This window comes from Gadus morhua, chromosome 22, assembly GCF_902167405.1.
Source record: "Gadus morhua chromosome 22, gadMor3.0, whole genome shotgun sequence".
Lineage (NCBI taxonomy): Eukaryota > Metazoa > Chordata > Actinopteri > Gadiformes > Gadidae > Gadus > Gadus morhua.
Genome location: NC_044069.1, coordinates 18,300,976 through 18,328,848, shown reverse-complemented (window position 1 = coordinate 18,328,848; position 27,873 = coordinate 18,300,976). Strand labels below are relative to the sequence as shown.

Sequence of the window (27,873 nt, the reverse complement as noted above, 5' to 3'; positions counted from 1 at the left end):
GACGTCTTTGAACAGACCACTTTCACCTCGCAGTACAAACACAGGTCAAAGGTCACGTTCACAGCACTCACTGTTCCTTTATGTACCAGGGAACGGAGAGTAAACCCAACTAGGGAAGATTAGCCTAGTACCTGTGTCCTGGTACCAAACCAAGGGGGGTGGGGAGGGGTTGATGGGGGGTGAGGGGGGGTGAGGGGGTGGTGAGGTGTGGTGATAATATGTCATGGGGGGGTGACATCTGCATACTGGTGTCTTCCCAGCTCAAGGTACAATGACAGATCCAGATGTCGAGCGGTTTTATTTAAATATTTTCTTATTTGTCTTATACTTTGATTTAATACTGTAGAGTCATGTCAGAGGTCAAGTGGGCAGCGCAGAATACAGAGTTATGGCGCGTTCACATCGATGAGAAGTATGGGGAAAACATTTTCGCGACGTCGGAAAGTTCTCGTGAGCATCACCTCATGAAGCGCTTATGATTCTTCTTCCGTTCTGCAACTGGGGCCAGATTTTGATAGCAGAGTTGCCCAGTTGGTGACGTATGATTTACTAGTGATGCCCATGAACATGGCAGAACATGACTTTACTATTGATTGACGTTAACGTCTGTTGGCATCGACTTTGCTCAGTTTTAAACGTTGTGTACTGGTAAACCAGCTCTAGATAAGGGCAAGTGTAGTCTTCCATACAGTGGCAATACAATGTGCTACTCATAAATAAAAGCAAAAGGATACTAGATGATAGGCTTCAAGGAAATAAAGGCGTTCGAACTTGAAACTTGCTGTGAAGAACTTTTAGATTCCCAATGCAGTGCACATGAACGGTCGATGTCGGGAACACGCGTAAGCTTGAGCGTCATCACTGGCGTGCCGTCTCGTTATCACCAGCACGATGAACGCGCCATCCGTTTGACAGTATGTGGAAACATTTTCATGACAAAGGAGTTCATCCATTCATGTCTGAGATGGAGAGAGAGAGAGAGAGAGAGAGAGAGAGAGAGAGAGAGAGAGAGAGAGAGAGAGAGAGAGAGAGAGAGAGAGAGAGAGAGAGAGAGAGAGAGAGAGAGAGAGAGAGAGAGAGAGAGAGAGGGAGAGAGACATCAAAGGAGACACAGTTTTAAGATATATGACCAACTCCCGTCATTGGTCCTGCCCCCTGTCACTCCAAATGTGTTTTGTACCAGCACTGGTCCTTATCCTCACTAGGGTAGCCTACTACCCGTGCCAGTTCTGTGCCTACTCCTATGTTTGTACTCGAATGACGCTCTAGGAAAGGGCATATTGACCAAGCTGTATCTCCAATAGAACATGACCAACGATAATAAACTAAAGGGCGAGGATATCTGGGCTTCATTAAACTGTGTTACTCATAGTCGGTCAGCTCAAGGGTAATGGTGATCAAACATCAGCAGCATAGCATTGGCACTACTCATAGCACAGTGCTCAGGGAACTCTTCCAGCAGGGCGTGTGTTGGTATCATTATATCCATGGCCTTTCTGAAAGATGTTCCAGAGACCAGAGATTTAAAGGGCCAGCGACGGGGTCGAGGAATACATATGGGATATATACATAAGTATAACTTAAGTATATACATATACTTAAGCGTCTTAGAGTACCATATTAAGCGCTATATCAATTTCATTTATTATTATTATTATTATGAGAGGGCTTGAATGGTGACCCTCATGGAAAACTCTTAATCTCTCTTTCTGCTGTCGTTTATTGAACACTATAGCCAGTAGCAATGCATTTGTAACCCTATGTTAACCTTACGTACTCCTAGTCACGGATAGTCATATTATATGAAATCACCCTATTTAAACTGAACTCTTTTCCTCTTAAAACCCTACACCTAATAGTGTAATTAGGTGTGCAGTGTAAACAAAATAATCGGTTTAAATTGAGACCAGCAGATATTTCCTTTTGAGATTAATTTATTAGTGAGAGATAATCTCACGTATATAAGTCTTATAAGTGAAGGTGTCCAACAGTTGTGAAATCAATAAAACAAACTACAAACAAAACAATACATGGAACATTGGTATATAAAACATTGATCTAAAAACATGTCCAAATGATTTGATCTGTGCAGGAATGGAAAATAAATATGCCCAATGGAAGTGTTTGAATCTCTCTCAGTTTTGCTAGAAATGTTTAGCACCATGCAACATAATAACACTGATGAACATAATGAAATCAAAATGAAATGAAATCAGAAATGCATGATCACGTATCCAGGGACACAAAATGAGTTGTAAATGGTTCCTCAGGTGAGCATTACTCTGAAAAGGGCTTGATACGTGGAACCTCGTGTTCTGTGGACGATGAGGACGGTTGTGTTCCAATGAAGACAGGGTTCTCCAGCACATCTTACATGCTTAGCCTAACAACTGCTGTGACTGCGTCTGCATCTGACGTTAAACAGGGAGCTCCAAAATAGCAGATACAAGAAGGTATAAATATTTACCTAGCAACACTAGCATACAACATGAACCACAGCAGTGCGATATATGTGTGAGTACACACTTAGTACAGAGCAACATGTGTACCCTAGGTTGTACAATGTGTAAAACATCAGGTAGCACCGTTGTAAAGTTTGGGTAGGGAAAACAGTCGTTGATACTGTTTTCAGTCATATGCTACTAGCGTGTCACAGGTGTGGGGAACACTTTCCAATTTCATTATAGTTGAATTAAGCTACTTTTCTGTTTTTATTCCAATGATTCGCCAAACAAGGCTTACGTGTGACGGAATTGATCCCACATTCCTAGATCCCAAAATGGTCATTCATAAAACATCTATAAATCACTTATTCACTAATTGAATACTGATTATGTGAAATGCTGTTTTAAAATAACATAAATTAAAATGGATAAATCCCACAGCAGGCACTCTGCAGGTATTAAGACAGAAAAATGGTTCCCCCATCTACAAATTCCAACAGAATAGTCGTAAGTGGAAAGATATCCTACCAGCAGACGGCTTGGCTTTGACTTCCACTTTGCTGACATGAAATGGAACCACATACATGTGAGTGTCTGATTCCAGCCCCCTTGACAGGGTTAGATCAACGCCTGATAAAATCAGTACTTCTTGAAATATTTACTTCTAAACAGCCCTGTCCTACTCACAGAGGATGTCGGAAATAATGTTACAAAGAACAACGACAACAACCAAATTATTTTTTTTAACATTGTCAAAAATATTTGAATAATAAACAAGGAATCAGCAGTCCGGCATAATTTGATTCAAATCATTTTTCCAAATTCCCTTTTCTTCTTAATGAGGGCCCACTCTAAGAGCTATATACCCTGTGGAGTCGGTAGTAATTCATGAATAGGTTGACATAAATCTGACAGTGACCCATGGTGTTATATCCCCCCCACCCCCCCAACATGAAGAGAGAAAGCAGGCTGGATTCACGGCTCCTCGTCAGCACTGAGTATCTCGATGGGCACCACCTGGGGTTCAGTGAGGGGCGTGCTGAGGTCATCCTCCACCTGCTCCGACTCCGGCTCCGTCACCACCACCGCCACCTGCTGGAGAGTTAAGGGACAGACAGCCGACGGATGAAGAAATGAATCACATCTGAATCCATTCTAAGGAATAATCTTAAATGTATCTCTCTTAATCCACGGCCTGGTCCACCGTGTAACGCTGCAGTGTCAGCGGTGTTCCCCGTATCGGGGCCCCCGGTCTGAGAGGTACCTGGGGGCCACTGTGGGGGGCCGCGGCTACCACCGGCAGCGAGGTGGGGGCTGCAGGGGCCTGTGTGATGTGCACAGGGGCCGCAGGGGGCTGGCTGTGTGGATAGACGGGCCTCTGACCGGCGGACTGGAACAGGAAGAAGGAGAACACCATTCTTTACATCACAGAAAGCTCAATGCAGTAAAAGGTTGCATCTGAATCACTGTTCCCAGATGTAGCTGGTTGTTCTAGCCGCCTGCATTCTTTATCTGGATACTAATGTACAAGTTGAGCAGCGTGGGGTGAGCTCGCTGGTTCTATTGCCCACGAGGCTCACTTTATAATTCAAGCCATGAGGAAATAGAAACGGTTATTGTTTTCACTTCTTTGCATTTTTGTACACATTTTTGTACACAGTGAGAATCGTGGATAAAATGCAGAAAAAACAGATCAGAAAACGATCTATGCATCATTGGAAAAAGTGCAGAAATAAGTCTGTTGTGGATGGTTTTACAGTGCATTCTGGGTATTAAGTTGTGCATCTTACAGGGAACCCGATTAGGTACTAGCAGTAAAAAGGGGGATGCCCAGAATCAAAGAGTGCAGTGTATACAGGAAAGGGTGAGTTTGGGCCGGGGCATGGAAGTCACCTGGCTGCCTCCAGCCGACAGCACGCTGAGCCCGAACAGCATGGCTGTGATGCAGATGAGGAGCTCCAGCACCAGGAAGATCACCAGCGTGCCCAGGATCCCATCGATCAGCAGCTAGCCCGGGAAAACCCACAGCAGCAATGAAGGGAGAGTAGCGACACAACACAACATTGCAGTACATGATAGTGATCATAGAGACACATGAATGAAACATGGTACATCTATTGAGGAGGACGGACAGCACAAGAATTTTCTGACCAACATATTAACTGGGAACAGACTTTACACTACTTACTTTACACTTTTGCTCGATTAGCCCAGTGCATTTCCTGAAACAATGTTGCTGCCATGGACAGTAGACAAAAACACAATCAGAGATGATGATATTTCAAAAACATCACGTCATGTAAATTTGATTCCTCAGAAGGATAACGTACTTGGATTATCAAAGAGGTTCATTTCAATTGCCGTTTCTGATGTCTAATGGGCTCAAATGTCAATGACTTTTGAGCCATTATTATATAAACAGGAATTTCCATGGGGGGTTATTTTAGGATTTGTTAGAAAATGTGTTGAATATCATTTAACATGCTGATCACATAGTTAGAATTACGCCAGGTTTTGATAAAAAATATTTCACGTAATGTATTTAACAAAGCTCCCCACATTCATTATTGTATACATAATTCATAATTGCATAAGGCAATGGTGCTAAATCTGTGGTCAAAGATCTGCCATTGAGACTGGAATAGATTCTTTAGTTATGTGCCTCACTGCGGAGATATTGTCTTCTGTAACTCCCATGTCTCATCAATGATACACACCGTGAACCTCTAAAACCAAATTAAACACCTTGTGGTGTTTGTCTTTGCTCTTTACAGCAACTACAAGTAAAGAGAGCAGTATTTAGTCTGCTTGTTTGAAGCAAACAACAACAATAACTGTATACATTGTCATACTAGCATGAGTGGGAGCAATGTTAAAATTCTACAAACGATAATAAACGACAAAAAGCAAAGCATTGGGGTGGCTGTGGCGTAATGTGATCTGATATAACAAGTGAACGTTCATATCACTCTTTTAAAAAGACCATCAGAAACACAAAAAAAATTCACATGTGTGGGTTTGCTGCCAGCTAAAAATTAAGAAGTGCTTCATTTATTATAATTGTTGATGATATATTTGAGAAGAGTTAAAGGGGCCCTATTGTACCACCCTTACCCATTACAAACCAAAGTGGCAGCGTCCACATAGCTGTACTATGGATAGATAACCCAGCCCACTGCAGGCTGGTGGACGGATCGATCCAGCATACATCTAGGTGGACTCTTCCACAGTGATGTCACCAAGTCACAGGGCAGATTTGGAAACAGCTTGTATTGGCTCATGGTGGTCAAATAGTGGCCCTTTAAACGGTCCATTTATTATTTTTGGCTGTAACTCAACTATGTGAGCCAAGATCAGAATAGCATGTGTTAAACTATTGATAGGTTTTTGGCAAGCTCACAATTATTGTCTTAATTTGTAGTGACTCTTTCATCTCTAGAGTTGATCGTTGTCGTGTGCAAACATTGTTTCATTCCAGCACTAGGCAAATGACGCATAATGCATTTGAGTGATTTAGTATACACTGATGAGACTTTTAAATTAAACCGTATCAAGTCTTTACCACCCATGAAGGCAATAATAAAGATACCAAGAACAAGAGAGACAGCAGGACGACTAAAGTCCACATCTTTGACCACAGTAGCAGTATTAATGACAACCATTCAATTAGTGAGTTCCACCTAAATTTCTCCCCTAAAGACATCAATGAAAATGCGACACATACGTATTCTACATATTATGGAGAGGAAGCTACCAACACCGGCTTTAAGTGGGCTTAGATCTTTTCCAAATTTAGTTTAACTACAAGCATCAGACCATCTTCCCATGTGGCTGATATATAATTCGATAGATCGTTTACAATAAGACACAAAGAGCTCTGACAGGATGTGATGAGAACATAACGCCACCGAACAACACACGCTCATATGTCACGCGGACGCAGCGCTGATGTCCCCGTTACCCTACCCTCCGCTCCCTCAGAGGCCTGCTGCCCCCACATGGCACGTATGAACCGTCCAATCACGGAGCAGCCTGATGAGGCCTCCCCACAACCTAGCCCCATAGAGCGCCCCCCTCGGAGTAGCTACCACAGCGTGCTGCTCCAGGCGCCGGCAGTGCTCGCAGTGGTACGAGTCCTGGCGGTAGGGCAAGTGCTTGGACATCAGGCCCAGGGCGGCTGTGGCGAACGCAGCGCTGATCAGGTGCAGGACCAGTGAGCATTTGATCTGCAAAAGGAACGGGAAGACGGCTCACTGAACATAACATCATGGTGTTGGAAGAGAGCTGACGCTGGTGTTTCTGATTTGATTGAGGAGCTGAGACTTACCCAGAAGAGAGAAGGCTTCCTTCCACTGTGGACCAGGACTGAGCCGGACAGGGTCACCTGGAAGGATATCGAGCATTACAATTTCTAAAGTACTTCAGTACGATTCCTAAGAAAGAGAATTACATGTATCAATGATGTGCAGGATAAACACGTTCAATTCTAAGTCAGTTAACATGTTAACAAAGTTTGAGATGTTTGAGAGCTCGTCATGGTTTTAGCGTCTCAAGTGTCTGGTGGCACCTCGACATCACACACCCCCACTCCATCACAACCGTTTTGGACTGTTTACTGTTACTTGAGATGCAAAAGTCTTGATTTGGGTTAGATGAGACTCTGTAAATGGGATGCTCTTGGTGATTGGGAGAGGTCCTGCTGACGGTACGATGGTATGGTCACCTGGATGACCACGATCAGGAACAGGAACACGTCTTCGGTGAAGTGGACCTCGTGGATCTGGAGCACCGAGGCGCTCAGACACAGGATCAGAGCTCCGATGATGATCTGGACCGCCTGAGGAGGAGCCACAACACAAGCAGATCCAGTCTCCGTATGGATGATCGGTGGAATGATTTGAAACCGGACCAGAACACATAGTGCCTTCTAACAAGCAGGGGGATGGAGATATGGTGCAGGTCAGTTGCTGCTTAAGGTAGTTTGTGTGTATATGTTTACATAATCTAGATTCTCACATTCATTACCCCAATCATAAAAAAGGTTCCTCTTATTTTGACACACGCTGTCTAAACTTAAAACATTGATCTACTTTACCAGCTGGATAACTGACAGGAGTGACAAATTGCAATCGGTAGGGTTGCATTGTAAAGGCTATCTGCACCTTACCGATTGAACCTTTTCGATTTTTAGAATAATGAACCCCTTCCCTGTTTGTGGTTTGCGTGCATATTCTTGAAGGGCATGCGTTGTTCTTTCCCAGACAAGGAGTGCTCACCCCCAGGGTCTTTGGCTCCATCTTGTGGTAGGACTCCACCTGCCCATGGTTGAGGTTCCCCGTGGGGGGCAGCGGGTCCTGGCTGTCGATGCCCATAATGGCCGGCTGATGTCTAAACAGGACGGAGCAGACAAGTACCACTAAGCATCTTTTGCTGCGTGACGTTCATAACAATCTTACAGTAACACAGATGCATTCATTGTCTCGTACTCCTAACCCCAAGAAATGTGGGATGATGTTTTGTTTACGCCAAATAGTGGCTGAAAAAAGTATGACATGTATAAATATACTTTCCTTATTCAAATAATGTCCTATCTTTAGTCTGTATCTTTAGCTCTTTCTTTTGCAGAAATCATGTATTGTAGCAATTTTTGGGAAACCATACATTTCAAACAGCTAATAGAGGAATTTCAGTTTAGGAATAACACCTTTACTAACCAGTATCAATCAATCACTAATAAGCGTAACATCTAAATCGATGTTATTATAATAACATATGTAAAGTTTTTCACAAACAGGTCCAAATATGACATGAAATGTATTTTTCCTCCAAGTCTCTCATCACAGCAGATGAGGACACACATTGTAAATCGTTACAGCCAGAAGTTTACAGCATTGACAGCATCAGCCATGTCTCTTCCCAGAAATATGATCCTCTATAATATCTATTGGAAGAGCAATTCGTAGCTATGTAGCAATTGTATGATCCATTTATATTATAGCATATCGACCCGAGGCCTTTTTAGGCTTTGAGGCTGGATCCTTTGTTCTTCATTCATATGTAGCCTATCTGCTCCGCGGAGAACGTTAAGGTCATTGGGCCAGGTTGAGAAGGGAGATGTTTAATACGCGTTATGCCCAAAACACAGCTATGACTGACAATGTGCCCTGTTACATTTTGAGTAGCAGTTTGCCTAATCAGCTGATGCTTTCTCTAAGTTTTAGTAGCCTAAGGACTGAGACAGTCACAAGCATCAAGAACAGAATAGGTTGATCTCTTTCACTTAACTCAAGTCCAACCCCCCTTTATTTTACGGAACCTAATTGACTGAAAGAACTGGCACTATGTTTGTGTTGGTATGCTATGCCCGAGAACGACAAACATTTTTTTGAAGCGCCCCTTCCTAATGCAAAAGGGGTAGGCCTATCCCCGACGGGGCTCGTCAAAACCTCTGTTATAGAATAATTCATTGGTCAAAAAATTCTCACAGCTGGAACAAACACGGCACTTATGTCAGGGAATTCCCTCTCGGCATCAACGTATTACACTGATCATCTCAAACCGTAAACATGTAGGCCTAGGCTATTGATAAGGCCCGACTGATTGAATTATCATAGGCTGATGGGATGGCTATCTTAATCCAGATGCTTGATAGTTGATTTGGAGCAGGTATGGACAACATTGAGCTGCTGCCATAAAGTTTGTCCTGCGTGCGTTCAGGTCCTTTGAAACCAGAAGAAGAATCAGATTTGAAATGATGAGTAAATAAAGTATGAACGTGCTTTTCTCTTTACGAAGCCCTCTAAGGACGACGGAGGGTGACGGCGGGCCAGGCCCGGCCCACAATGCACAACACGCCTGTCTTCTAACCCTGGATATAACATAGGACTAATGCAGGCCTCGTCTGAAGGATCACCAGTTTTGTTTTAATAAAACAAATGCCTTTAAAATCTGCTATCCAAATATCCAAAACAAATCCGGTTCAGGGATAGCTTTAATCATATATAATAAAAATACATTGATTCACGATGAAGAACACTGCCAGTGAACGTGATTTTCTGTTTGTCAAACGGAGGTTCTTTAGAATAAAACTAAAAGTCGTTTCAGAGACGTACACAATCTATTCCGCTGCAATTAGCCTATGTATGTGGCCTTGCAGAAGTTCGGAGAGCAGGCGCAGAACCTGGCGCGACTCCAGGCGTACTGCGGCATCAAGTCAGACTACAGTGATCCGCACCCTGCATCATGCAGGTACCAGACAATTCCAACATCAGCATCCACCAGACACCTCTTAACATCAGCATCCACACACTCAGCATCATGCATGCTGCACTACCGAGCCTCGGTTGGACCTGGGTGTCATATGCTGTATCTTGATAAAAACACATTCACTACTCCCCGGTACCTGACATCAAGGGTAGGCTAGTCATCTCAGAGGACGTCACGTCCCGTCACCGATCGCTATACTTTTCCATGCGGGACAACACGGGTCTTACCTCCACCTGGAATCGACCGTCGTCCGATTAGATTTTTTTTACGATGGCGCACTCTTATCCGACTTGTTTGGTTTGATTTGGGCTCGAAACTACGATGGAGAGATGCGGGGCTTGTAGCCGGTGTGTGGGGCGGGCCGGGCTGCAGGGGAACGGGAGACGCGCTGAATGCAGCAGGGTGCTGTTGAGGACGCCTCGTGACTCAGGACTATTTTTGCTGGCGCTGCAGTACCGACGCAGCAGACCCACTCACACCTCAAACACATCACAGTCCATAAAATACATTGGAACGGCGCCCTCATATTATAATACGAAAAAATATGAAGCAGTGGATTCATCTGCAATGTAGCACTCTTTTTTTTCTTTACTGTATACGACCATTGTGATTGGGTCACATAGGCTACTTAAATAATCTTGTACTGTTCAAAATATGCTCCATGCTGTTAACTGGACTTTGCACATTACCATCATCTATTACCAAGAAAGCCTGTAGTCCAAGTCATCATTTGTGGGTCAAATATTATTTTATGGTATAAAAGTAAAGACTGTTTGAATTGAAATAGTATGTTAAAGTAATCGATTCAATTAAATGCAGATTAGGTCACATTCCAGGTTTTATGCATTGGATTCAGAGAAATGTAACCGTTATCTGAAAAATACATGGGTTAGTTTTCACATGCTGCAGGGACTTTATAATACAAAGGCTCTGATTGACCGAGGCGATTCCTATGAGACAGAAAACATGATATTCCCTCAATGTTATTGTTCAAAGGCTCCCACTTGTTTATGAAAGCAAAATAGCCAATTACAATGAAACAGTTGCTCATAAATCTATAATGCTAATCAATAACTGCATCTAGGAATTAAGCATAGTTAAAAAACTAATGTAAAATTAAAGTTAAAGTCACCCAATTCTTTATTCTCACGTCTTAACAAAGCCTTGATGCCAGCGATTACTGCACGACTAATTCAGAGCGACCTAAAATGTTAGTAATTTTTATTTATTTTTAAATGGCATCCTAGCTAATGCAAATTGTTGCAACCTGTAATATGATCAACAACACAGGAGGACAACGTTTAAGTGGAATGTCATTTATTTGGATTGTGCAAAAGTGACCGAACTGGCTAGCCACCACAGGCGGAACAGAACCATGCTGATTGGTTAATGCCAGCTTTGACAAGTTGTCATCAGACACGAGCTGTAGAAGGTAGTTATGTTCACGTTTTTTATACAATATTATTTTTCGGCACACTTTGATTTGTTGAATAAGAAAATTATGACTGGGGATGAGTTAACATGCTCAATTTACATCTCGTGGGTGCATTGTTCTTTAATGGTTTCTCCTCAAGCACTACACATGGTCAATGCACACATAGCGGTACGGCAAATGGGTAATGGATGTGACTGCGGTCCAGGATGTCTGAAATCCATCTCCCAGTCTAACCTGAAGCGTCTAAAACAACTAAATAACAACATGGTAGTGGTCATAGAACAGATGAGTGGTGTGGTTGTTCATCACTAGTGAAATGCTACTGGAAAGTGGTTGGTCCGTTGTATAGAGTACATTCATGGGAATTGGAATTTCCTTAAAAAATGCCACTTAAAAATAAAATGACATGATTTGATATATATATTTGTACCACCTTTGCCAAAGAAAAGACCATGGAATGCCTCTTCCTTTATTAAATCCCCGTCCATTCAGTGGATCCCCTTTTGGAAATGTGGACAAATTCTTTTTTATAACAGCATCATTCACTGTATTGAACGATATGTACACAGCAACATCACGGTCGCGTACCGTCAGAGAAGCAGCAAGTCTTGGTTTGAGTACCGGTTCCCCAAGGGGGAAGGAAGCATTGGTCCATCACAGGAGCACGTACCGTGTCACCCGACAGGAGTGACCCCACACGGGGGGGGGGGGCAGATGGGCGTGTTGGGGAGGTGCCCGTTGGACCCCTTGGGCGCGGCGCTGCCCACCTGCCCGTTGCTTTGGCTGCCGTGCGCTCCGTGCCCGTTACAGCGTTTGCCGCTGGCGCGTGGCGAGGGCTCCCCGCGGAGGGCCTCCCTCTCGCCCGGGCCCCCCCTGCCGTCGGAGGCCTGGGGGGCCGTGCGCTTGCGGCAGCGCTGCCGGATGGCGAACAGCGCCACGGTGAGGAGCAGGCCCAGGCACAGCGCCAGCAGCACCGACACCACCACCAGCTCCTTCAGGTAGCTGGGGGCCCGCGCCCGCGGCAGCCGCTCCCCGTCCTCCAGCCCCGGGTCCCGTGGCCGGCCGCCGAGGGTCACCGCCCCGGGGCCGGTGGGCCGCAGAGTCCCTGGCGCCGCGCTGGCCGCCGACACGCCCTCCATGTGCCGCCTCACCTCCGCGCTGATCTTGGACCACACCCCCGTGGTGGAGGCCGGATTCAGTCCTCCCGGCGTGGTCGCCGTCCAGGTGGGGGGGGCGGGGGTGGGGGTGGTGCGGGGCCGGGCGGGGGGGGTGGGGGTCGGCGGCGCCGTCTTCTGCCTGACGTGGTAGACGGCCAGGGTCTGCCGGTGGCCGTTCTCCGTGGACAGGCAGAGGTACTTGCCCAGCGTGGCCGGGGTCACCACGAAGCGCAGGCTGCCGTCCCCCGGGTGCAGGTAGAGGTCGGGGGAGATGCGGCTGTCGGGGCGCTCCCAGGTGCGCTGGGCGTGGCGGGACGTCCCGGGACACTGCAGCCGCACCACCTCGTTCAGGGACACGGACACCGTCACCGTCTCACCTGGGGGACGGGGGGACGGGGGGGGGAAATAAACAAGGTTTTATCCCTGATAATCCATCACTACCAAATGAATTGAGGGGGGCGGAAGACCAGCAGAGGGCCTGTTTGAGGGGCCGGGTGCAGGCGAACCCACCTGTCGTCAGTTGGTCCAGTCCAAAGCGACTCCTTGGGGATAAAGATGCTGTAAGGCAGACCTGTTCCACATTTCCCTCATCCACATCCTGACCTCTGGGGGGAAAACAATAAGAAACAATAAGTAAAATAACAATAAGAAACAATAAATAAAAAGAGATGGGAACATATCAAACCCTCAATAATTGAATTCACCTCCTCCTGCACTCCCATCCTGTTGTTCTTTGACATAAGTACGATAAGAGGAGGTAGGCAGAGAAGCCCATTCACCACATTCATCTTAAAAAGACGGTGTCTGAGTTTGACAACGCCTTGTGACTTCAGTCCGAGAGGTGCTGCGGTACTTACAGGCTGGCCGGGCTAGCAGAGACCTCCACACAGGCCCTGCCCAGGTGGTCCCAGCCGCAGAGGGGGTCGCGGGCCAGCACACACTGGGCACAGCTGGGGTAGAAGGAGCAGTTGGCCACCGGCACCCGGACCACGCCCTCAGACGTACCCACGAACACCACGCCCTGTGGGGGGGCAACAAGCTTTAGAGGGCCGTCAGGAGGACTAATCGTAACACACATGCCCTACCAACAACAAGCTAGGGATGCCTTGTCTTTTATGGATAATAATAATAATAACTTAATTTACTTTCTTTCTGCATTAACCACCATGTACACAAGGACACAACAATATTCCTACATTTACATTTAGGGCATTTAGCAGACGCTTTTATCCAATGCGACTTACAATATGCACATTTTTCATAAGAAGTGCATCAACATATCGCTGCCGGTACAGAAAGGATGTTCATAGAACTAAGTTCAAGTACATCAGTCGCTAGGCTAACCAATTCCCCGTGTTACAGCGATGATAGAAGCTTCTGCATGTGCTACACTATAAAACAATATGAAGCAAAAACAAAAGTAAATATCACAAAGAAGTTAATAATCATATTTGAAGGTGCCTACTGTAAGTCACTTTGGGGAAAAGCTTAAGCTACATGAATGCACTGTAAAAGTGGAGAATAAAACACAGCAGGCATGTTCTTTCAAAGAAGAAGTAAACCCCAAACATTGGTAGCCTGGTATGCATCAGGGGACGCCCTGGCTAGATGCTGCCCTGATCTGAGAACCGCTTTCAGATGGGGAGTGATGCACGGCGGTCACAGAGTGGTGATAGTTACTGATCCAACTGATCCCAGAATAAGATGCAAATATAGACTCACATCGCCCTCTACAGGTTAAACACAAGGCTGATGCATGCGTTTTCTCTCTCAAACACACACACACACACACACACACACACACACACACACACACACACACACACACACACACACACACACACAGTATATGTGTGTGTGTATATATAATGTGTGTGTGTGGCACTGCAGTTGGAGAGAATCCCATGCACACTAGCCTTGACTGGAAAGGAGCTATTGCTGAAGATACATCTTCCCAAATTAAACCCGTTAAGGTTGCCAATGTCCCTAACATGGTTTTCTGCTGAATGAGTCTCAAGGCTTATGGCGCTTGGCAGTTTGCATTCTGAGACCGAAACTTGTCTGCACCTAGCAAAGAGTCAGAACTCATGAGGAAGCTAAAGGAGGAAGTTTAATCTTTGATGTCTTCAAACACATTTTGTCACAGTACACATGTCCTTCCAGAGCAGAGAAGTGTGTCGCTCGAAAGTTAATTCCTTTAAATATAATTAGACTAGGCTGTTTTTATAATTTAGTTTTAATATAGTGTTTGCTCTTCCTTGCTAACTTATTTGGTGTTGAATGTACAGTAAAATGGAGTGCTGCAATTTTCCCTTACAAGTAATGTGAACTATTGGAAGTATTGATATTGATACCGGCCTAGCACAGCTATAGGTCACACACCTACCTGGGAGACGGAGAGCTGCATGCCGACGGTGGACTGGTGCTGCTCAAAGACCCGGACCTCCTCCACGATGTGAGCCCCCTGCTCCAGCAGCACTGCCTTGTGGAGGTAACCCGAGTCTGGACGGGAGGTCAAAGAGATCGGGGTTAACACCGGTCTGGTTGAACACCGACCGGCCTTGTTGAGGTGATCATCTAAAGAGTGATGTTAGCCAATTGCAGACACTAATTATTTAATTCAAATTTTTGGTGGAAAAGCAACATTGCTGTGAAAAAGGCTCTAGAATAAGTTTACCATACAATAGTTTCCTTCCTCATGAGTCCCTATGGCTACACAGTATTGTGTAGTCTCTATGGTTAGCTAACTGTGAGTAGAGACAGTACTGTGTAGTCCTTGTGGTTTGCTACCTGTGAGTAGGACCAGCACTGTGCAGTCGTAATGGTTAGCTTCCTTTGATTAGGACCAGTATTGTGTAGTCTCTGGGGTTATCTACCTGTGAGTAGGAACAGTACTGTGTAGTATGGTTATCTACCTGTGAGTAGAGACAGTACTGTGTAGTCCCTGGGGTTATCTACCTGTGAGTAGGAACAGTACTGTGTAGTATGGTTATCTACCTTTGAGTAGAGACAGTACTGTGTAGTCCCTGGGGTTATCTACCTGTGAGTAGGAACAGTACTGTGTAGTCCCTGTGGTTGGCGGCCCGGACCCGCTGGGCAGCGAGATGGCTGTATTTCTTGTCATGTGACACCATCGTCAGGCTCCTCCCAACTGGCTGTACACTGTCGTCTGCTAGGAAGTTGTCTTTGACAAAACGAAGCGTGTTGTCTGATGCGTTGTGAAGACCACACTGTGGGAAACGGGCAGATCAGAGCAAAACGCATGAACAAAAGAGCATGAAGGTTGGCAGACAATTAACATCATTAATGCATTATTATAATTATGTCCTACCTTATCTCCTAAACGTTGCAGGCCTATTCTTTGTAACCTCTCCAAGAAAAACAGTGCTTGTTCTGTCTTAATATTGGTTCAACTTGATAGGCCTGCTAGACGACATCGTGATTTACAGTTATGACCATAATGTTGGTCAATCCAATGTCAAAGTCAGCCATGTACTTCAAAAAATAAATGTTTGGCCAACAGTCATAACTATTTCAAACCACACAACTTGCATATAAAATAACCGATAAGAAGCACACCGCAGCATGCACGTCACGGTCCAATGAGGGAGGAGGTGGAGCTGGGTGGAGGTGTCTCCACGGGGGGGGCCCATGCACCGGCAGCAGTGTGGTCCACACGATCATTCATTCATTCAGAGTCATCCCCTTCCTATGATGAGTGGATGTTTTGGACCACCAAAAGGAAAAGCCACGTACCTCTCCTGGATTTGCGACCTTCTCCTGGACCCGTGTGCTCCAGCGCAGGGTGTCCCGGTTCAACACCTTGTAGTTCCTGGAGAACGTCGCCTTGATGTCCCCCAGGCGGAAGGCGCACACTGCCGATTGGCCAGAATTCACCGACCTAACAAACACCAACAATCACTTTGTTTATTTCTAAAGTGTTGAGCTCCAAGAATAAAACCGTAGCAGTCTGATCCACCGACCATTGGGAGGTAAAGATGCCGTAGAACAAGGTGTCGTCTGCAGGGGCGCCCTCTGGTGGCGGGAGGTCGGTGATGTCCTGGACCACGTTGTAGGGGAGCTCGCTGCTGGCCTGGCACAGCAGCTGAGCTTTAGCGAAGGTGGTCCAGCGCCGCTGCAAGGTCCTTTGGCCACCCACATCGCTCTGAGACCAACCAGGTCCATAAGAAAAGACACTTTAGGACCAGACATCACCACTACTACTTATGCTTCGGGTTCAAAGTTCATTTATAGTACACTTTTCAGATTTTTGGATGTATGCAAAATGAAAGTACTTTAAGAGTATTTTCCTTTGCACACCTTGATAATTAATACAAACTGAACTAATCAACAATGTGGGGCAAAGGAATTGGTTAGATGCGTGTATAAACTGTAGATGGCTGCATGCCCACAAAGCTTCCCCTCTATGCATCATACAAGGAACGACGATTTCACACTGCCCCTTACCGTGCAGATCTGAGCCACACGGGAAACGATGAATTTGTCGATGAAGTCGTACTCTCTGCCCACTTCGCTGAAGAAGAAGTAGATTTTCTCCTCGCTGGGAATGAAGCTGGAGCTGACAAAAGTGGGATCTAAAGAAAGGGAACAGAAGTTAGATATAATCCATTCATTTGGCTCTCGCTTAAAGCTTGCTTAATGTTTCAGACACTGTTGTTGTCCCACAGATTCAAAAAAGTCCAAAAGACCTTTATCGGTCACATACACAGAGTATATAATACAATGTGTATTGAAATGCACACTAGGCCCTCCTAGATCAGTTTAAAGCTTTTTTAGATTAAAGGATAAAAACAGATAATGTTTACAATGTTAGTGGAAAGTGGGGCTGGCCAAAAGGTTTTCTACCTCGTTGAGTCAGGCCTTCTCGTTGTTGTCAGTAATAAGGCCCTTCCAATACGGTGTCGTCTGTCTACACACTATGAAGGAGGTGGGGGGGGGGGGGGGGGGGTCTCCTGGTTGGCTGTGATGCTGCTAGAGGGGCACCACACCACTTTCACCCCCTGAAATCAGCTGCTCAGGAAGTCTAGGACACGGTGGCAGTGGGAGCGGTTGATACCATGTCCCTGAGCTTGCTGGCCAGACTGAGGGTCAATATTTAGTTGAACGCCGAACTATAGCGAATGAGTTTGAGGTCGTTCCCCCTGCCGAAGCCCAGGGAAGAGAGAGCGGTGTGCAGCACATGTCCTTGGATCTATTTGCGCTGTAGGGGTGCTGATGTTCTTGATAATCAGGGTGTAAGTCATCTTATCCAAGTTTTTCAGACACAACTCAACTCAACAACACCGGTCTAACCGGTGTAAACATAAGACAGAAAAAGTGGGCTTACATAAAGGGGTTTAATGCGGGTGTATCATTTGGGGTCAAGACCTTTAAATGTCTTGATACTTTCACAACAACAGATGGCACCAAATATCTGTAAAACAAAAATTCCCCTTTGGACTGAAGCAAGCCACCGTCCCTCACAGTCACAGGGCCTCAAGGAAAGAGACATGATGTCACGAAGTGGCTCAGAAGGAAGACATGTGGATCCACCAGTATGGAACAGCGAGGACGCCACGTTGAAGATGATGGGGATCAACGCAGCAGAGTCACCAAAGAGCTCTTCAACAACCAAAACGGATGTTGAAACAAAATGGGTTCACATTTTACAAACGTGATGATATTAGCTTTATATTTAAATTTGATCATTTCATCTCAAAGATGCCTTTCACACACACACACACACACACACACACACACACACACACACACACACCGCAAGTCGGACGTTCTCCTGGGAATACCCTGGCTGTGGGACTGTATTATTATCCGCCCCCACCGGGTTGAACATACCAGGCCCCTAGTGTGGAGGACTATTCTATCATGTGACACCAAAGCGGGTGCTCGGGGAGGAGCTGCTTCATACTTTTCTCTTCTAGCCTGTATTTTAAAGTTCTTCTCTCAGCGGCCCACTCTTCTGTGGATACTGTGGATAAGGGATGGGGTTAGGAGTTGGATCCTCCCCCGCCATCTTCGCTGTGTTGTAAACAAAACACTGGGACTTGCGCTGCATACTTTTCTGCATCACGTCCTGCCTCCTACACGCCCCAGCCAGGCACCACCAAGTGTACGGAGTATTTGTGAACTGTTGTGTGTTGCTGGTGTCAAAGGCTGATGATCTCCGGACCGGATTCTTCTGAGCTAATCAAGAGTTTGTGTGTGAATGGCCCATCAGCTGAAATGGGTCAGGTTTCCATTGAGGGCAATTTATGGACCTCGTCTCATCCATACAGGACAAGACACGCACACCCAAATATAACCCTCTTAACCAGGCCTGTTCCCCATAGGAAAAGCCCAGCCAGCTTCAATGTTTGCCACAGGATGAGGAACTAAAAGCAACCCCCCTGCTCACCCTCCAGCCAGCCCAGCGTGTCGTCCAGCTTGAGGTCCACGGGACTGAGGTGTCTGGAGATGACGGGCCGGTTGCCCCTGTAGTCCGCAACCGTGGCCGTGTACAGCTCTCCATCTGAATCACAGCACAGAGGCCATCCGCAGCAAACATCAAGTCACATACTGAACTCTGCTCTAATAACACAGGTGTGTGCACTGGGGAAGAACACAACTGAGAGTGTGACAAGGTACTACTGCAGAGTTTATGCAAATTAAAAGGCTATTCAGGCATGGCAACACATCAGTGCCTTTCTGTGAAGAGCTTCATGACATAATACTTTTCTCTGAATGCAGAACTACTAGTGTCATCATGTTGTACATTTTGTATGAAAAAATGTTGTCTCTGACAATGCCAAGAACATTAGATCAGTTAAAAACATTAAAACAGATACATGCTGCATACAGGGTTTCTAGATAAGCCAATAGCGGACCCCTGAACGGAGCGCGTTGAGCTGGTGTGTTTACCGACGGTGATGGCGGTGTTGCGCTGGTAGGGGTCGTAGGGGCAGCGACCCCGGCCTTCCTCTGGCTTGCTGCTCTGGCTCGTCATCGTCAGGTTCTCGGTGAGCTACGCATGTTCACCGAAATAAGCAACATTAAACAAAACAAAGACAGAGCAGGACAGAACACAAACCACCGAACAGCAAAGTGTGGATAGGCAGAATATAAACGGGGTGAATCCATTAAATGCTATGAGGCAATAGTCAGAGCTCCGCAATCTGTTAGAGGCTCAGGTTAACCAGACACAGGGGGTTGGGTGCTACATACCAGGGCAACATTGTCACTCGTTAGTGCTACATAATGTTCCACTCACCATGTAGGTGCAACGCGGGCTGAAGGCGTACGTCCCACAGGCGTACATGTGCGTGGTGTTCAGAAACTGCAGCACACGTATGAAGTTTGGACAATCCATCTAAACAGAATAAAATAAACCCCTGGTAAGTCAAGATCGTTTCAAAACAACAGCCAAGTTATAACTAAAGCGTACATTTAATTGAGATAGGGGGAAAATCCACATAGTTTTCTAGGGAGAAAAACCTGACATCCTGAGAAGGAGCGATTTGTTTCCAAACACTTACCATTTCCTTGCCTTTCATTGAACATTGCTGAAGGTCATTTTCTGATGGAGACCAGTCCAGCTGAAAAGAAAAAAGGTGAGAGACACTTGTTTAACAGTTGTGATCTTTGAATCCCCAGCATCAATAAGTTGAATTGGTTATATAAAGAGTAGATGATGTTGTTGTACTCAAAACTAAATAGTTTCACTCAAACACACAGATATATTTTTGGGCCAGCTCTCTACTTAACTTTATCAATAGTTATTAGAAATATTATTTAAAAAAAAATGAATAACTGCAAAATATCATGGAACACACTCCTGAATGTGATCCACGAATGGGTGACTGGGTGGATGGGCGCAGATCCTTGTGTAATATTGCCCCTACCTGACTCCTAATCCCCATGGCCCCCTCCTGGCTCACATCCAGGGATATCACAGCATCACGCGCCCCAACAAACAGCGTGTCCCCGTCCTCGCTGAGCAGCAGCAGCGTGGTGTTGCCCACGTCTGGCCTGTGGAAGCGGACCAGAGGCCTCCCGGGGGAACCTGCACCGCCAGGGAGACTACAACGTTAAGCCTGCACATTAAGTCAGTGTGGACACGTCGCTAGTCACCACGCTCAAAAACACTCACACTGCTAAATGCAAGGGCATAGGTTTTAGTAGGGAGGGATGTGTCCCCACCAATGTCAGGAAACCAGTGAATTGGCCCTACCAAAAGGCGTCTGAAACTGAACATTTATTTATAAGGACAGTGAAAAAGGGGTTGCGGTCTTCAGTCCCTCCTGGGTCCAGTAGTGCACTCTGGCCAGAGTTTAGAGTGGCTTACCATCAGCACAGCAAATGTTCTTCCAAAACAATATCAGTCATTATTTCTCAGTAGAAACTTGTCTTTCGTAATCGATTGGCTATCATGGCCACGTCACCGGGCAAAAAATAAAACATGTTGCACTGAAAGTTGTTTCAGCAGCCATATCGCTCTGCATCGGTTTGTGATTTTTTTGTGAAACTTGTTCTACGCAAAGGGGTTGATGGGCTGTCCCTGTGAAAACAGGAACAGGAGAGGGCCTAAGCCCCTGTCTACCATGGGACATTAGTTTGGAAAGCAACCAATTATTTTCTGATCCCGTTTGAATTGTGCCATCCATTTCCGAATACGTTTGTTCATTCATTTCTTGATTTTGCAATTCAAGAAATGTTTAAATAAGGCTATGAGCCAAGTTTCTGCTCATTGTATTTGTTTCAACTACAGGGCTTTTTGTTGCTACTCGTAAAAACAGTGTAGAATGTCTACATGTGTTTATAACACGTTTATAGACATATGTAAGAGAGAATTTATAGTATTGCAAGTGCATCCTTTCGAATAGAAAATATATGCTATTATTACCAGACTCCTTTAAGGCCTGGTTCTTTTCTAGATTTGCTGCAATTGTTTTTAGTAGGTAATGAATAAATATACTTGGCTGATATACATATCAGCCAACATGACTGTATATTGTCGAAATAAATAAAAACCACACTTAACCGTCACATTCACCATCCACTGACCTTCTGGAAAGGAGATGCGTGGAGTCAGCCATGCAGAACACGGAACCAACACAGCCCACAACACCATGGGGAGCCACGCTATGCCCTGTTGTGCCATTCCCAAGAGATGCACAGCCTCAAAACAGGTGAGGATCCAGCCACAGTAAAAGCCCCCTGTCAGTCATTGTATCTGTGAAAATAGAGTATTTCAAGGAAATGTTGACAACATGGGAGTATGGCAGACCTTTTGGTGTCATAGGTGAGATTCTGGTACTAACAAAACATGCCAATATCAGTCCTTTAGTAATAATGTAACAATTGACACAGCATACTCTGATATTGAGTTGGGTGTGTACGGTATATGAGACGATATGTAACCATATGACTAACGGCCAACGCAGTTCACACTCGCAGCCTGAAGAAGAGCGTGTAAACAGTTCAGTCGATTCATACACCGACCCAATACTAGTGTTCAATACCCAGGTGGTCGCCCTGTCAAAGACGCTTCGTCTGTGATGTGAACAATATGCCAAGTTTATACTCGCACTTTGAGATCATGTCATGTTATTATCACCAACACAGGTTTCCCTTACCGTGCTGTTCATCGAAGCATGGGAGCACATAATCTGCAGCATGTCAATCCTTTACATTACTCTCAGCACTTTGTCTTTCACTCGGACGGCTCATTGTTTAGAAGCGTTTCGATGGCGCCTTATATGCTATTATCATCAGCAAAGCTATGAAATAGCGGAAGATAACGGAAAAGCACTTTTAACGTTTCGCCTTGACGGTTTCCAAGAACAAAAACAAGAAGTCCGTGCTTCCTCTCGCCAGCAACAGTTGTCGACCGCTACGCGCATGCGCCATCTACAGGCCGTGGTGAAAACAGCGCGAACGCACCGAGGGTTTGAGTCACGTGGATGACAGTGCGTGCGCTCGTAGACTTTGGGAGGCAAGATTTGTTTTTAACCCAATGGCTAAGGTGAGAGATGTGTTAATATAGGGTTATTCATTATGGCATCATTTAGACACACTGCAATGATAAACTATTTACGGGCCACGAAAATGTTTTCCTGTATAATATGCAAAGTGTGTCCACTGAGGGGAATTGGATTCATGCATTTAACCCATATCTGCAGCAAGTTGGCTCAGTGCCTAAGTCCACTAGCAGGAGCAACATGCTGGCTTATACATTCTGTGTGGGAAGAAATCCAGGTGATACGGGGAGAGCATACATACTCATCACAGAGAGGCAACAGCATACACTGTCACATTCTTACTCCTATCTGATTAGCCAAACTACATGAGGTAGCCTACCTTAGCCTACGACCAGTGACGTTCATCTTTTACTTTTTCTTACTTGTTATTTCGATCTAGAGGCGGGTTCAAGGTGCGGGTTGAGGAGGGATCTCCTCTCCGCTGCAGGTCCGTTCTGTTGCTTAATGTCTCAAGTCCCGTTAATTCGCCTGCGCTCTCGTTCTGAACCAATCGAGAGGTGTCTACTTTCTAACTGGTATAGTTATTGACCAAATGCATTTAGTAAAATGTATTGTTTCCTAGACTGAATTTCTAATTTACCTTAAACTTTACAAAAAGGGTCGTTTGTGTTAATCTTGAGCAGCAGAGAAAGGAGCAGGTCTTCTGTCAGAGAAAAGCAGATTTGAAGGGCTTAGCAGATACGTCACAGGAGCCCTGAGTACACAGCCGCCGCGGTGAACTCTGGGCTGGAAGGATGAGGGAGGGATGCGGGCCGGGTAGTACCGGTCAGTCCATGGAGCACGCTCCGACTAGAAGCATACTGGGGCTAGTGGTCATGCCTATGCTTTATTAGGCAACCCTATGCTTAATTTGGCTACCTTTTAAAAACGGTTTGGACCTAAGATAGCCTTCTTTTCAAGGTACTGTTATAATCTCCTAAATATATTATGTAACCACAGGGTATGTTTGAAGTAGCTGCCATGACCCCAAGGCCTAGATTCCAGTTAATAAAAGTATTTAAAATATTTAACCTCTTTGGTTTCTTTGAAGTAGATATAATGATGAAGGTCATATTGTCAAAACATGTAACATTAAAAAAAACGTGATGCCAACCAACAATGTGTTTTATTCGAGACATTGGGACATTTTTTGTTGTGGAACCAATCCTATTTATTCATCCGTGTTACCTACCAGCCTATCAGGAGGCAGCGTCAGCCGCAAGAGCACCGCTTCATTCAGGTGTAGGCGATGATCTGAAGCTGGTCATGGCCAAGAGAGATACTGCCTCACAGACCGAACAGTCCTGAGCAGCAGTGTTTGGGACGCATCAAAAGCTTTTTTTGTAAAATAACTACGTCTTGTTTTGTCTATGTTGATCTAGATTATCCGTCCATCTATTTCATTGTAATAACACAGAGTTAACTTACCACATATATTATGCATATAATAATAATAATTTCAGGAAGGAGAAATTCATACAAGAGAACGTTTTCGTGTTCACTCGTAAATCCATATAAATTTGATATGCATGCTATGCGTCTAGTAGGCTTATTCAACTTATTGCCTGTCGAAAAATCTCCAAGCGGAAATGCATGCACCATTATTGTGAAAGGTATACCGGCCGGAACTGCGTTTGCCGTAAGAAGGTAAAGTGTCGTAATTCAGGGTATATATAGTACACCGTCGTCTTTAAGGAAGTTCTTCTCGACCTCTTTCGATGTTCTGCAGTCATGGTACCACGGTGAGCTGAGTATTAATTCAGATTCTTGCAGATGAACATCGGTTAGCATAGTAAAATGCATGTATTCAGACCTAAATTAATTCCATTCTTGGAATTGTTTACACTGTACTTATTGTATTCTGTAACTGGTATGCATGCAGACACTCTTATCACCACGTGGTGATCCTAAATTAAGGAAAGGTACCTAATCCATTTGTGATTAGTTAATCCGTCAGGGCAGTAATGCATCTTGTGTAAAAATGCTGCGGATTTGTAGAGTACCTACTCCACACATTATTTTATTTTTCATTGTGAACTCGAGGCTAAGGCTAGCTACCCACGTTGCTAGATCCCTAGCGTAAACTGCGCATGGAGCACCTTTTTATAGTTGCATTGCTTGAATTTGCAGATTGGCCTAACCCACTTCTTTATAAATCAATATCACGCAAATTAATGGCTATATTTTCACTTTTTCAATTTTAGTTTTCATGGGCGTTTCATTCTACTCCAAAGCAATATCGATCTCTGTAGTTTGGTATTACACTTGAGGGCCACTCAGTTTAGGAATGTCCATTCCCATTGGTCAGTACCATAACTGCCGTGGCTAGACTGACTCAGGTTTAGCTTTCACTACGGCGCTTCAGTTGCTGTATCGTGACAATGAGGCCTGACACATGCTAATAAGGGTCAGCTGCGACTAGTTTCATTATTTTACGTGCGTTATGTTTAAGTGTTGCCCTTGTATTTTCAGGATATTTTTTGGAATACTACGATGATTCCAAGAAGTCGTGGTAAAAGCCATGTAAGTATTGAATCCATTTTTGCTTAAATGTGTTGATTTGCGTGCTGCGCTCAAGTTGCGCCTTGATTCAGTGGGCTTACCTGACGTTGCTGTGCACAGATAAATCTCATCTCCTGCAACCCACTGCTGTGTCAATCAACAGCAGTGTTACTAAGAAGAGTTGACAATGATGTTCTTGAATTGTTTTTTCTTCATTCTGCCAAAGCATCTTAAGAATTTAGATAACATTTTTCTGTTGTCTTGTTTTGTCTTTAGATCAACATGCAAGGTACCCTTGGTAGTCATCTGACATGTTGGTAAGTTGCATGAAGTGTGCAAGAGGAATTTTGTGTCGTAATGATTAGCTGAAATAGTTCAACTGCTCTGACCTCGTGAATGACACTTATTTCTATGAACGACGTAGCTAAAATGTAGCTCTTCATATTCTTAAGAAATGTGTAATTTAGCATGCTCTTGTTCTGCAGGTCCCTTGATGACCAGGTCTGATGCCATGTGGAGCATCTCCTTTGAGCGGCCTTCTGGAAGCAGGAGTTCCATTGTCCACGAGAGCCTTCAAGGTAACTATGGAATGCTCAAAATTTAATCCAAGTCCATGGCAGTAATGGATAGGATTTATAAAGCGCTATTGTCGGAGGTCCTTCAAATACACTTTACATCATATACAATGCATATAGAAAATAAACTAGAAAACAAAATGAAGAAATTCAAAATAAGGTTGGGAACAGTCAGGTGTGGTATGGGAGGGGAACCTAGATGAGTGATGTAGGCTAACTCGCCATTCCTCACTATACTCTATATCCTCTGTACTGAGGCCTATCCCGATGGACCCTCTACCATAGGGCCATATCGTTGGAAATGCCTCACAGACTAAGCTGTAGTTTGCTTTACCCATGTGGTGACTATAATTTACCAGGTGGGATAAAACGACAGAACAATTCAACTCCTTTTCCAGGAACAGCAATCTCTGCTTTCTGCCAGGGGGCACTTGTATATTAATTCTGCTTTCAACTTGTTTCTAGGGTCCCTGAAGCAGGGAAATCAAGCAGAAGTCCACTGATGGCCCGGGTGAGTGAACTACTTCTGGGCTCTTGTTCCTGAGTAAAGCACTGCAGTATCTGCAGACAGTTGCTTCTCCAACTGGTCTGTTCAAAAGTCGGTGCGAGAAGAACGCAGTATTGGCATCGTTGGTCTCCTTGCTGCCAGTGCTTGGAGTCCTGGTAAACTTGCTGCAACACTAACTATATAGGCAACCAATCTAGTAACTGCTATAAATGATAGGAAAGATGGCTGAAAATATGATATATTTGCACAGGCTTTGGAAGACTATGCATGAATGTATGTAGTCGAACAAATAAGCTCATTTGGGTTGGTTGAAATGATTTAACAGTCTTGATACAGCCGCAATGGATACATTTGGTGTCTTGAGCATTTTACATTTGAATGAGTTGGGATGTAGTCGCAGCAAACTGATTTCAAAAGTGAAGGGCCTACCCTTGCTTTAATTTGACATTTCTTCAATTCTAACCGTTTTAATCTCATATCATTTGCAAGTGATGGCTTAAATGTCACTTCTCTATAGGTTTTGTGCTAAAAGTTATTATGGTAAAGAGGAGTTGCTCAATTAGTTTATATTTTGTATACGTGTTATTTTTTTGTTAAATGAAAACACTATATGCTATCTGCAGCCAGTCGCAGCTTGGATTTATATGTTCAAAGGTCTACCAGTTGCAATGTAGCTCTTAATATTCTTGATAAATATGTAATTTAGACTGTTTTTGTTCCTCAGGTCCCTTGATGACCAGGTCAGACATGTGGCCCAGTGGAGGCTGCAGTGCTGTTCTCAAGGAGAGACCTTGGTTTGGACTTGGCTGAGTGAGTTTTATATCTTTCCATTCCTCACTATACTCTATATTCTCTGTACTGAGGCCTATCCCGATGGACCCTCTACCATAGGGCCATATCGTTGGAAATGCCTCACAGACTAAGCTGTAGTTTGCTTTACCCATGTGGTGACTATAATTTACCAGGTGGGATAAAACGACAGAACAATTCAACTCCTTTTCCTTGAACTACATAATCTTTGCTTCATGCCAGGGGGCGCTTGTGTGTTAATTCTGCTTTCAACTTGTTTCTAGGGTCCTTGACGCAGGGAAATCAAGCAGAAGTCCACTGATGGCCCAGGTGAGTGAACTACTTCTGGGCTCTTGTTCCTGAGTAAAGCACTGCAGTATCTGCAGACAGTTGCTTCGCCAACTGGTCTGTTCAAAAGTCGGTGCGAGAAGAACGCAGTATTGGCATCGTTGGTCTCCTTGCTGCCAGTGCTTGGAGTCCTGGTAAACTTGCTGCAACACTAACTATGTAGGCAACAAATCTAATAGCTTCTATAAATGATACGAACGGCTAAAAATATGATTTTCAGCCCTACATAGTTTATGCCTGGCCTATGAACTTTTGGGAGCATATTTAATTGATCTTAGAATTTTTACCTTGAAGTTTAAATGTTGTGCAATTTTAAACTGGAATAATTCCCACCACTCTCAAATGTATGACTAGCACGCTGTATTTAGCAGTGGGTCTGCCTAGCCTTCGATGACTTGGGCATGTGCGTTGAGTGCACGGCAGAGGCATGCATGTAGTTGTCCAATAAAATAATCGATGCAGAGTGAAATAATTACAGGTTTATAGCCAGATACTTTACTACTGATACTACTGTGTTGGGCTGTAGTCTTGGCAATGTGACTGATCTGCTTCTTCTGGACCAACAGGCACGGCTATGGGTTCACCCTCGTCTATGGAAGGAACACGTGCTGGTGGCCGCCCTTCAGGTATTGAACACTTCTCTTAATTCATACTGAATGAAGCACTGCATAGTCTAAAATACATGAAGACTCATCTGGTGGGTCTTAGTTTGAACTTTGTATTGGTCATTTACCAAGGCATTTAGGATCCTTGTTCCCATCTTGCTGTGGATATGACCATAAAGCAGATCTATTCCAGTGGGTTCCGCTAGCAACACTGCTGTGGACACCTGCTGG

At 44.8% G+C, this 27,873-nt stretch overlaps 2 protein-coding genes and 4 non-coding genes across 7 annotated transcripts; 4 read left to right on the top strand and 2 right to left on the bottom strand.

Moving 5' to 3' along the window:
• Positions 1-1,916: 1,916 nt before the first annotated feature.
• On the bottom strand, positions 1,917-10,158 carry si:dkey-81h8.1 (membrane-spanning 4-domains subfamily A member 15). Of its 2 annotated transcripts, XM_030348016.1 has the most exons (9): positions 9,938-10,158; positions 7,721-7,832; positions 7,168-7,281; positions 6,772-6,828; positions 6,533-6,670; positions 4,633-4,680; positions 4,338-4,451; positions 3,709-3,834; positions 1,917-3,539 (listed from the first exon to the last, which is right to left on the bottom strand). In XM_030348016.1, exons 2-9 carry the CDS (start codon positions 7,814-7,816, stop codon positions 3,420-3,422), a joined length of 813 nt encoding a protein of 270 aa, XP_030203876.1. In that variant the 5' UTR covers positions 7,817-7,832; positions 9,938-10,158; the 3' UTR covers positions 1,917-3,419. The 2 variants fall into 2 exon arrangements, with proteins under 2 accessions (XP_030203876.1, XP_030203877.1); XM_030348017.1 differs by lacking the exon at positions 4,633-4,680.
• Positions 10,159-11,010: 852 nt separating this feature from the next.
• sema4ab (sema domain, immunoglobulin domain (Ig), transmembrane domain (TM) and short cytoplasmic domain, (semaphorin) 4Ab) lies at positions 11,011-22,213 on the bottom strand. Its single transcript, XM_030346433.1, has 15 exons — positions 21,932-22,213; positions 21,360-21,528; positions 20,198-20,358; positions 19,832-19,891; positions 19,567-19,665; positions 19,218-19,320; positions 18,715-18,828; positions 16,770-16,897; positions 16,286-16,467; positions 16,059-16,203; positions 15,343-15,532; positions 14,689-14,804; positions 13,160-13,323; positions 12,813-12,907; positions 11,011-12,679 (listed from the first exon to the last, which is right to left on the bottom strand). Exons 2-15 carry the CDS (start codon positions 21,454-21,456, stop codon positions 11,820-11,822), a joined length of 2,514 nt encoding a protein of 837 aa, XP_030202293.1. The 5' UTR covers positions 21,457-21,528; positions 21,932-22,213; the 3' UTR covers positions 11,011-11,819.
• Positions 22,214-25,643: 3,430 nt separating this feature from the next.
• On the top strand, positions 25,644-25,775 carry LOC115536431 (small nucleolar RNA SNORA18). The gene has a single exon (XR_003974714.1). It is a non-coding gene; the product is annotated as a small nucleolar RNA SNORA18 (small nucleolar RNA).
• A 165-nt stretch (positions 25,776-25,940) lies between these two features.
• LOC115536421 (small nucleolar RNA SNORA8) lies at positions 25,941-26,075 on the top strand. Its single transcript, XR_003974705.1, has one exon. It is a non-coding gene; the product is annotated as a small nucleolar RNA SNORA8 (small nucleolar RNA).
• A 682-nt stretch (positions 26,076-26,757) lies between these two features.
• On the top strand, positions 26,758-26,889 carry LOC115536430 (small nucleolar RNA SNORA18). Its single transcript, XR_003974713.1, has one exon. It is a non-coding gene; the product is annotated as a small nucleolar RNA SNORA18 (small nucleolar RNA).
• Positions 26,890-27,056: 167 nt separating this feature from the next.
• Positions 27,057-27,191, top strand: LOC115536423 (small nucleolar RNA SNORA8). The gene has a single exon (XR_003974706.1). It is a non-coding gene; the product is annotated as a small nucleolar RNA SNORA8 (small nucleolar RNA).
• The last annotated feature ends 682 nt before the right edge of the window (positions 27,192-27,873 follow it).